Consider the following 11,076-nt stretch of genomic DNA (forward strand, 5'->3'; position numbering starts at 1 on the left):
ATTCTTCAATTTGCAAGAGGGGCAGTTAATGAGTGTAGTTGAGGTGTACAGTATATGAGGCGTGTTGATGGCTACTGGTCAACGCTCATGTTAACAATTATGTGTCAGAGTCTGTCAGGTCAAACATGAATACATCGCTCTCTGTACCTGGGTTTGTGTACTTATTGCCAATCCTGTGGTTTGAGACCACAGGTGCCCGCTAGCGCACACAAAGCAGCACTCAATCTTTTGAACCCTTTACTTTGACAGTTCTTAAACTTCCACACAGTATTCTTGCTGGCTTGAAGTTGTGAAAAAAATTCAAAATCTCTAGAGTACAATTTTTACTTCACAAAAAATACACAGGAAATATGTTGAGTCTTGTGTTGGAGAAGCATGTAGCAAAGGCTACATGAAGTGGACCGGCTGCTGCCTGTCCAGTAGACAGTCTAGAAGTCCAGAGTGGAGGTGTTAGTGTGGCTCGGGTGGACTAGCAGCCGGGGCCTCGTCGTTGCTGCTGTCCACCTCCTGCTCCATAGGACTGTCCTCCTCCAGCTGCTGACTGGTGTAGTTGGTGATCTCCAGGAAGCCGCTGGGCTCCACCACAACGTTAGACTGGCTCGAGTCAGGCAAGATGGCGTACTGAGGGATCACCTGTTGGGTCCACAGGTGAAGATGTTTTATCAAATAATTACAGCGATTATGGTCTCAAGACTTAAAAGGTTACTTCAACCAAAATTTAAACTTTACTCATTTTCTACTCACCCTCATATCGACCAATGGCGGAGTACTGAAACTGAAACAATTGGTCTTGTCCAGGCTTCAATACTAGAGGGAAATTACAGACGAGCACCATGGAGGTAATTTGGGTATTTTTAAGAGCGTCATTTTGGAGGAAGATGAAGGGGAACACAACTTGGGGTCATTCGCTTCATTAAAATGGACATAGATTTTTGCCTATAACTCTAAAAAGGCACAGATTACTCTAAAAATAATCACAACCCTCAGTTAAGGCGAGTAGAAAATGAGTTAAGTTTGAATTCTGTATCAACTAACTAAGAATGATGTTGAAAAAAGACTGAAGACGCACCTCAATGACCTCCATGTCCTCCTTCCCAGCATTGGCACTTAGAGCTGGCAGAAGGTTGAACTGATGAGGTTTTACATGACGTATGGAAGCTGCAGAGCTGCTGATGAACTGACCCGGGTCTAGTGTACCAGACACTTCCAGAGTCTTTACCAGAGGCTTGCGGTCACTGGACGAGTCCACCACCATGGGCTCGATGCTAGGGTCGATCTCTGCCTCCATCATGGAGATCTTCAGGATGTCTGATACCGACGACTTCTCTTCCGACGGGCAACAGCTGGACTTGGGGATCTGTTTGGTTTCGTCGCAGGTGAACGCTGATGAGGAGCCGAAGGTGATTTTCGTGAGCGTTGCACTTTGAGTGATGATTGGCTGCTGTGGGACGAGAACAGGAATGTTGTCATGACAGCAAAACAGAGAGGCTCTGATCGTAGTCCATTTACATGAATTAATGACTTGTGCTAATAACTGGATAAATTGACACCTAAATGACAACACCTGGCGTGACTCACCTGGCTGGGGCTGGTCTTCTCAGTGCCGACAGGGTGGTGGGCCTGCAACGGTGGAGGGTGGGACATTGACGTGTGAAGTGGTCTGTGGAGGGATGTGGGCGCCTGCTGCAGTTTGGGTAGCTGGGGGGTCAGAGGAGGCTTCACGAGCGTCACAGCACAGGAGACTTTAGTGACCAGTGGGGGAGCTGCAGCTGGTGGTCTCTCCTTGGGTGTCTGAGGTTTGAGCGGACTGTGATCCCGAAGTTTCGGGAGCTTGATGGTCATCGTTGGGGTGACGGGCCCCGAGGTGGAAGTGGAGGAAGAGGGCTGGCTGAGCTGAGGTCTGCTTTGTAACTGTGGTGGCTGGGTGACCGAGTGGGCGGGGCTTTGGCATTTGGGGTCCTTGTCCGTCTGGCTCACGGTCTGCTGCTCCTGTACGGGCGGCGCTGCTGCAAGAGTGAGCGGCTTCACGGCATCAGTATCCGGTGGACTGGCACGGTAGAACAAGCCAGTCTGAGGATCTAATGTGTCGCAATCCAGCTCGTTCACTTCAAACACCGGCTCTGGTTTGCCAGTCACGACCTGGAAGAGTCCAAGAGAACCGGGGAGTGACCCTATGCTACATGCGGAATGTTTACGTGATTGGTGAAACAACCGTTTACATACTCACCGTCTGACTGGCAGATAGGACAGCCGGCCTGGACACCACGGTAACATCAGTTTTAAGAGGCTTCGCTGCAGGTAGAGTGGAGGTCTGGACTTCCTCAGAGGCGTGAATGATGGCTGGGCCTGTAGCATCGATTGCTGATATTTAAGATGTCCACACACACACACACACACACACACACACACACACACACACACACACACACACACACACACACACACACACACACACACACACACACACACACACACACACACACACACACACACACAGTGCACACTTCTACACACACAAACCTGCTGCAGGAAACTCCTTGACGGGCTCGGGCTCAGAGACGGAGGATTGGGTAGGTTTTGGACTGGGCTTCTTCTCTGCAGCCAGCTGTAGAGGAACTGCCATCTGATTCAGGTCGATGGTCTGCTGTCGAGCTTTGGACTCTGCCTTCTCTATGGCTGGAGAAGCAGAAGCAGCATTTCTGAGTTTTCACTGTAGCTTGAGCTTTTTGTTGCAACAGCAACATACCACTCTGCTGCAGCTCCAGCAGAGCTTTGATGGTGGAAGCAGCCGACTGAGATTCTCCAACTGGGACTTCCTGGTAAATTATGGCTGGAGTTGGATCCACCGACACTTCTTGTTCTATCCAGTCCTGCTCCCTTGTGGTTACCACATGAACTACAGGCTGCAAATCTGAGAAGTTATCGAAACATTATTTATCTCAAACTTTCATAAAATACATATATTTTTTAAAGTACTAAATAAAAGCTGGAAATCCTGTTTAGGTCTTAAGGAAGATTTTAATGGGATAACGTTTGTAAGCAATTAAGTAAAAGGAAAATGTTCTAATTATTGATGATGTAACTTGTTAGATAAGTTACTTTTTTCTTTAATGAGAACAAATGATTAACGTTTTTTTGAAAAACACTCAACAATTAATTACTCAGTATCAACAATTAATACTTTACATCAAATTTAATTCATATTTAAACATCATTGCTGTTTCTGCTGAGAATAATTCATGATATGGGACACCTTGAGTGCTGCTCTGTGAAGTCTCGCCACTAGAGATGCTTGTATCCATCGCTCCTCCGGACTCATCTTTGGAAGTAATATCTGGTCCAGTCTGTGTGAGCTCGCTGGACCCCCGAACCTGCTGCAGGGTCTCTGTGACTAGCTGGCGAGTCTGCTCACTCACCATGGTGGCCTGGAACACTGGTTTGGGCTTGATCAGGACCTAAAACACACCATAGCGATGTAAAGCCGAGCACAAGAGACCCAGTGGTGGCACGATGGGAAATAGAACTAATGCATATTAACCAGAAGTTGGTTTTAAATATTTCTGGAAAAAGCACTGCTCTTAAAAAAAGGATCGAGTACAAATTTTTTCCAGATCACTTTGCGGTGCCGTTTCAAGTATAAGCTGAGAACATACAAGTTACGTCTTCAAAAAAAATTAGCAGGTGTTCCTATTTAACTTAACATATTCACTTTACACTCCATTTATTTGACACCATTGATGAGATTCATTTTGACGGTCCAGAGTCGCCCGTTTTGTGTGACATCAGGACCAAATTTGTACTCAAGCCTTTATTTGTGTAAATTAATTAGTCTAATTCTAATTCTAATTCATAAATGGTCTCCTCAAACACCAAAGCAGAAGTTTGAATTGACAGCTGAGTGATCCAATGAAATCTTAGCTCTGTCCATTGATCCATCTTCTAACTACTAGAGAGTTAGTCCAATAAAAGCTGAACCTTTATCAACATTGCTTCAGGGACTGTGTCAATAAAGTTGCCTTAAAGAATGAAATACCATACGACGGACAAAGTGCCAGATTTTACAAGTGTAATATGATTGAGAGAACTGATGACATCACTCTGTGTGAAGCATGTATGCAAGTTAAATATAGGCCACATCAGTGAGCTAAAGAACAACACAACTCATACAAAGATACCAAAGGCTGCTAATTGTGAATAAAAAAGAGAATAAGAGACATAGATAAACTACGAATCTGGTTATATTTTCAATATTTCTGTGAAATCCTTGATAAACAAACTATTCAAACAAAAGTCATCTGACCTGTGTCTTGCCCTGCTGGCCGTACACGATCTTGGTTGGGATAATCTTAGTTGCAGTGCCTGAGGAGCCAGAGCTTAGTCCTTTGGGTTGTGTGACAATCATCTTGGTGATGGGCCGAGTGGTAGTGATGATGGCAGGTTTGGTTCCTTGTACTGCCTGCACGCTCTTCTCGCCCTGGTGGGGAACCGAGGGATTTCAGTCACAAATATTCGCACGTATGACGGTCATTAACGGGTAAAAACTTTTTAAGTACTACATTTTAAACTATAGGAAAATAATAATAAATAGATTACAATTATATAAAATAATATATATATATATGGCCAGTTTTTAAACATTTGTACATTATGTAGTGTAATGTTTATGAGTCAAAGTATAAACGTAAAGGTTTCAGACTGTTAAAAGAACGTTTTTCTTTTCTCTTCAGTTATTTATACATAAAGCGTCTTGAAATAACCATTTTGGATTTTAACTTTCAATATTGAATTGAAAAATAAAGAAGATGACTTGAATCTTACATGAATTGTCTAAATGACTTACCCCGGTGTTTAGGAGTGTTGTGACAACGTTCTTTCCAGGAATTCCCTGGATGGTTGCTCCCTTCCCGGTGGTTTTCTGGACAACAATAACGTTGGGCTTGGAGGTCATGGGGATGGTAGTGATCTTGGTAGTGGTTCCTACAGTGGATGAAAGCAGAGTTAAAAGAAGTGAGGAATGTGGTTGATAGTGTTGACGTTCAACTAACCCGACACAATGTTGCTGCTGATGATCTTCCCGCCCAGAGTGGCCAGAGACTTTGGTACGACTGTGATAATGCTGCCACTTGTCGTCTTCACATAAGTTGCACCGGAGCTGGAGGCACTGATACGTGCGCCAATGTTTGGGCTAGAGGTGGGTCGAGTGTATGTGGTCTGGGTTGCTAGTTGGACCAATTGAAAATCAAAAATCAAGCATTAAGTTATATAGGTTAGGTGTGCATTGTGTGCATGGAACACACCTGTCGGCTGTGTGACAAGTTTTGTGGTCATAATTGCTCCATTGCTGCTCACGACCATAATGGGTGAAGAGCTGCTGCTGGAGAGAGACACTGATGAAGGCTTGGGCAGAATCTTACTGGGCTGGATCTGCTGGGTGATTATCTTTACGCCTGCATAGAAGGAAAATACTTTAAAAACAAAAACATGAAGGGCAAGAAATACAAATAAAAATGGTGAAAAGTAAGAATGAAATCTATTTAAAATAGTAAATAGGGAGTAGAAAGTAATTAGGATTTAAGGAAAAATTAATCTAATGATAAAATAAAAAGGTTATCAAGGAAATAAAAAGCAAAAAAAAAAGTTCTAACCAGACTCTTGCTTGATTTGGATAGTGGGCTTGGACAACTGGGGGTTACTAGTGTTGTGCCCAGTGCTGGACTGGGCCACTCCTGGATTTTGCAGATGTTTGGGGGACTGTTGTTTTGGGAACTGTGCCAAGATCTGGGCTGTGGAACCCATCAGGGTTTTTTGAGAAGGGAGACGAGTGGACGCCACCTTCACTGCAGCAGACCCTGCACCTAAATAGAAAGCGGCAAGAAAGGTATATCAAAGACGGTTATAAGTTTGTTGGAACACAGTATCAGTCCAGTTTGTAATCTAATGGTTCTCACTTGAGGCTGTAGTTGACATCAGCACGGAGGGCGTGGAGGAGACCACCGAAGTTACAGCAACGGTGGTGGCGCTTGAGCTGGCAGGAAAAACCACCGTTTGTTTCTGAGCTGGCGTGGCAAAAACGGATGCAGAGCCAAGCTTGGACAAGCCCGCTAGGCTGTGTGGGTGCGACTTGGACAGGATGTTTGGTACAAAGTTGGAGCTTGGAGATGTTGTCACAATAATAACCTAGTCACAAAAAACACAGATGTTGGAGAAAGTTCTAACTCGAGATATAAATGCAACTTCCCATCAAAGTTCCCAATAACTGCTCAATCAGTTACGTGTTATCTACTTCAAACTCTTTAGAATGATTCTCACGAATGAAGCAGGGACCAGACACAGAAGAGGATGTCACAGTTTTTTCTGACCTTCTGAGTGGTGGTGTTGGTCGTCTGGATGGCTGGTTTGGTGAAGGTGATCTTGACGGGCGAGAGGTGTGGTGGCAGAGAATTGGCAATGCTCTGCATGATATTGCTCATCTTGGGGCTTCCGCTAACTGGCATCATTGTGCTCTTGGTTACGGGAGGAGACATCTTGGTGACTTCTTTAATCATCACAGGCGATGAGCTGGACGAGTTAGTGCGGCGTCTCTTGCGAGGCTTCTCATCCTCATCAGAGCAGGTCACACCTGCTGGTCCAAACACAAGGCACAGAGGAGATGAGGTGAGGAGAATGTTATATAAAAACAAATGATTGGGCCTTCAGTTTCAATAAACTATCAGCCATAACATTATGACCACCTGCCTAATATTGTGTAGTTCTCCGTTTTGCTGCAGATCTTGTGGGGTGTTCCCGGCTTGCAGTGGTCAGTACCTATCAAATGCACCAAGAAAAATAAGTGGTGAAAAGTCAAGAGTTGTTGCTTTAATGGATGCTGCCATCTAGTGGCATGAAGTCTTCATTGCAGTAGCTTGATTAAACTATCCGCATTTATAATAGAAAACGAATTATTTGCTATAACTATATATCTGCTAGCTTGTCATGAAGAAAAACTCACTCTTGACATAGACGGTGCTCCCGCTGGGTAGAACCACCACGTTAGATGAAGGGCTCGTTGGTCGTGGTGACTTCATCATTGCTCCCATGGCGCTGCAGGTTGCAGTGGAGTTGCTGGGAGTGCAGGTGGTGCTGGTGTACGAGTAGCAGACCACCACTGCGTAACGAGAGCAACATGTGAACAAGTAGCCAAAACATATAGCAAAATTAATATATTTAAACTCAAAGTCTTTCCAGAGTGTTGGGACTAACAGAGGTCAAAAAATAAACCCAATTAACATTTGCTCAAGTTTAAGTATATAAGCTCATATTCATGTTGATTTTGACTTGCTGTCAAATGATTGCTGTGTGCTTTGAGGAGGCATGCCACAGTTAGTGCCATGTGCATTATTCAGAATGAGGAAAGTTACCTTCTTTGTTTCCAGTCTCTGCTGGCAACAACAGCGAGGCATTCTGATTAGCCGTGGCATTGGCGACAGCGTTAGCCGTCATGGTGAACACTGTTTGTGGAACCAGACGTGGCATCAGAGGAACCAGCCGCCGGCCTTCAATAGACCACTCAGCTGAGCTGTTCTGACCAGACATGCTGTAGGAGAAATCGGACACTCAGAATGTTCAAGAAAACAAAATCTTTGATTCAAAAATCGAAGCTTCATTATTTTGTCTTTAAAGTCTTCCTTTCCATGCAGTAAATCTCTCATGATAATGTTTTGAAGTTATTACTTTATAAATTTCTCCCGGTCTGAAATCTCAGCGAACAAGTGGTTACAAGAAGTGGAGCACAATATGACTTAATAATGGGTTGCGTTCCTCCTCCAACTAGCTGTAATCATGCCCCGCTTTGTTTATACAATTCCTGGTCCGACGTGCAGTGACAAACAACAATAACAGCAGAATGGTTGTGGTTATGGTAAACAAGAGTTATTCTCCAGAAAATCAAAGTGTTTTCCATGGGCAGGGCTTAAGCATTTTCTAGATGTAAACATTTCAATTAAGGAAGTTTTGTTCAAACAGATCCATAGGATGAGTACAATAGAGGTCCAGGATCAATTTAAGAGAAACTTAAATAAACACATTAGTTGCCCTTTAAGTAAATAAGTAAGTAAGTAAGTAGGTAATTTGTAGTTATATAGCGCCTTTTCAGACCAGGGTCACAAAGCGCTTAAACAAACAAAACAAAATTCAATAAAGTATATACTTTTAAGGTCAAGATAATACTGAGAACAACTCAAGAGTTCCAGAAAATCAAGGAAAAGCCTGAACAAATAAAAACGTCTAAAGATGTTTCTTGAAAGAGTCAGTAGATCCATCAAGCGCAAAGAGAGAGGAAGATCGTTCCAAAGCTTAGGAGCAACTGTCTTGAAGGATTTCTCTCCTCTGGTCCTGGACCGTGTGCGTGGAACCAGGCGTGTTTAAGATCAAGAGGCATGTATTATCCACTCACCGGCCATATTCCTACACAAACAACAATAAGAAAGACTCACTGGTATGCAATGGTAGCCAGACGTTCATCGTTCACAGCTCTGCGAACTTCGGCACGATGTCGCTCTGTAGAGATCCTGTCAGATGAGATCATATTGTCAAGACAACTGATCAATTTAAAAACATAAAGAATGTATGTGAAGAGAGTCACCCCATAATTTTGGTAAGTTCGCCTAAAAGATCCCTCTTTTCCTTTGTCAAATCTCCTTGTGCCCGCAGAGCGCTGATAACACCTGCATAAGCCTCCAACTCTGCATCAACAGATGAGTAGAAAAGTATGAAGGACAATAAATGACACAAGTATAAATAAATGGATAAATACATAACAAAATAAACAAATGTTATTTCTATGTATATATACAAATTTAGTCATTTATACATTTTACCTTTTTTTTTATTTGTACATGCATTTATACATTTTTGTCTTTCATTTATTTATGTATTTATTCATTTCGTCTTTTACTTATTCATGCATTTATACATTTTGTCATTTTGAACTTTGATTGTCCGTATGCAAGTTAAGTAGGCAAATGAACCTCAGTCTAAAGCAGTGATTGGTTAGAGTGATGTCATTGGAGCAACTACTGGTGCCTTCACAGCATCATACGTTCATCATAGCTTCACCGCTAACTTAAGTTAATCCTGGAAAGATCGAACATGTTCATTCTTATGCTAATAATCTATGATCAGCGCTGACATAGATGTGGAATTAGATTAGATTGCCTTTTATGTTTGTGTCATGTTAACTATATTTCTTGTGATCAGAGTACATGAGTTATTCATTTCCTGCACAGCTGGGTGAACAAACCACAATTTAATGTCTCTCTTCAACTCTAACAAATCGTATAACTACTCAGATACTACATTCTTCAGAATAAACTCTCTAGTATCAATTATGTCAGAATATGAACAATGTCTAAGTAAATAAAGATAAGATTTCCGAAAAGCGTTGATGCTTTAGACTAGTTGCTGCAGGAGAGATAGTTTCGAGATCAACACCAATTTAAAAGTTTGTTTTGCCTTTCTAACCAATCACTGCTTCAGACTGATGTTTGACCTGCCTACTTAATTTGCATATGGACAACAAAATATAAAAATGACAAAATGTATAAACACATGAATAAATAAAAGACAAAATGTATAAATACATAAATAAATTAGAGACAAAATGTAAAAATTAAAAAAAGTATATATACATAGAAATTAGCACCATGCTTCGACAAATATTGAATCATAAATAATTAATATTTATCCATTTATTTATAGATTTTGTAATGTATTTATATATCTATATTACTTTTTTTTATTTATTATCATTTATCGTCCTACATAGAAAATATGCATCTTCACAAACTAATATCAAAATGTACTCAAGTTGTGTTTGCACGCACCAAGTTTTCGCAGGATTCTTTTGCACTCATCACGGCTCAGGTCCAGGATGGTCGGCCATACGACTGGCATGGTCGTACCAGTCAGTACTGGCTTCTCCAGCTGAATCATTTGTGAGGATCTTGGGGAGGGGTTAGTACATTTGCACAAGATTACACATCTTTCTGAAAAAAACAACCATAAACATTACAAAGTGTCGATAAATATTTGACCCTGAATGCATGTCCATGTTAAATGTGTCATCGTTTAATTTGAAAAACGCTAAAAACTGCTCAGCTAACATGAACTATTAATAGCACTGGATTTGATAATTATCAAAAGAGAAATTTGTGTTTTTGTCACATATTTTTTCTTCAAAAACGAAATTCACATGTTAATTATTGCTTGGAAATGTCATCGACAGAAAGAGAGGTGAATTTAATTTATTCTTTCTTAATACAGTTCAAAGTGTTTACATTATTATAAGAAACACCTCAACGTCACTTCTGAGTGGTTACTTGGTAGAGGCGACAAAAAACAAACCATTCTATAGCTAGAATGAACCAATAAGAACTAGATTTACTGCATACAATTTTAAACGCAAGACTTATAATAAACAATTTAAAGTGTAAATATGGTGCCATCTATGAGGAAATTTCTTTAAAAATTGTGGGCTGTGATTCTTCTGAATGTATCACGTACAGTCGAAAGCTGTTGCCACTGTGATGTCACTGACACTAATACAGGTTTTGGGTTTGAATCCCAGTGATGTACTGACGGATGACAGGATTCTAGAGGACAATGTTAGCATGGCTGCTGGGGATTCATGTTATGAGCTGATGGAGTCTTACCGTTCGTTAGCAGGAACACGTCACGGTTTCAAAAATAATCCGACCTTAACCCCTCATATCTGACCGTTAGACCCTGACTACATGGCGTTGTAAATTAGTCGCCAGAAAATTTTTTCTGAACAAAATGAAAAAGAGTTCCTCCCTTCTGTTGTGCTATTTGCTACCTGGCGGCCTGTTGTTGTTCTTCTTCGTGTCCAACAAAGCTTTTTTTTTCTATCGCCTCCCTTTGCATCTGCTAAGTGCTTCCCTCTATGGGCAGATGGATGCAATTGCACTCCATATGAAATATTTTGAATTTAATTCCTCTTAAACTGCAAGAAAATAAGAAAAATGTCGTGAAATCGGTGAGCTTCAACTCTCTTCTGTGGGTGATTTTAAGAATCTGGTG

At 41.6% G+C, this 11,076-nt stretch overlaps 1 protein-coding gene across 1 annotated transcript; it reads right to left on the reverse strand.

Annotated features, from left to right (window-relative positions):
- Positions 1–224: 224 nt before the first annotated feature.
- emsy (EMSY transcriptional repressor, BRCA2 interacting) lies at positions 225–10,872 on the reverse strand. The gene is made up of 21 exons (XM_087807315.1): positions 10,689–10,872; positions 9,861–9,979; positions 8,621–8,720; positions 8,472–8,546; positions 7,398–7,573; positions 6,989–7,144; positions 6,736–6,804; positions 6,360–6,619; positions 5,949–6,177; positions 5,646–5,855; positions 5,298–5,447; positions 5,046–5,219; positions 4,841–4,977; positions 4,301–4,474; positions 3,254–3,455; positions 2,747–2,911; positions 2,521–2,676; positions 2,228–2,346; positions 1,579–2,139; positions 1,070–1,441; positions 225–633 (listed from the first exon to the last, which is right to left on the reverse strand). Exons 2-21 carry the CDS (start codon positions 9,967–9,969, stop codon positions 451–453), a joined length of 3,777 nt encoding a protein of 1,258 aa, XP_087663441.1. The 5' UTR covers positions 9,970–9,979; positions 10,689–10,872; the 3' UTR covers positions 225–450.
- Positions 10,873–11,076: the final 204 nt, after the last annotated feature.

Source organism: Callionymus lyra, chromosome 14, assembly GCF_982586985.1.
Source record: "Callionymus lyra chromosome 14, fCalLyr1.hap1.1, whole genome shotgun sequence".
Lineage (NCBI taxonomy): Eukaryota > Metazoa > Chordata > Actinopteri > Syngnathiformes > Callionymidae > Callionymus > Callionymus lyra.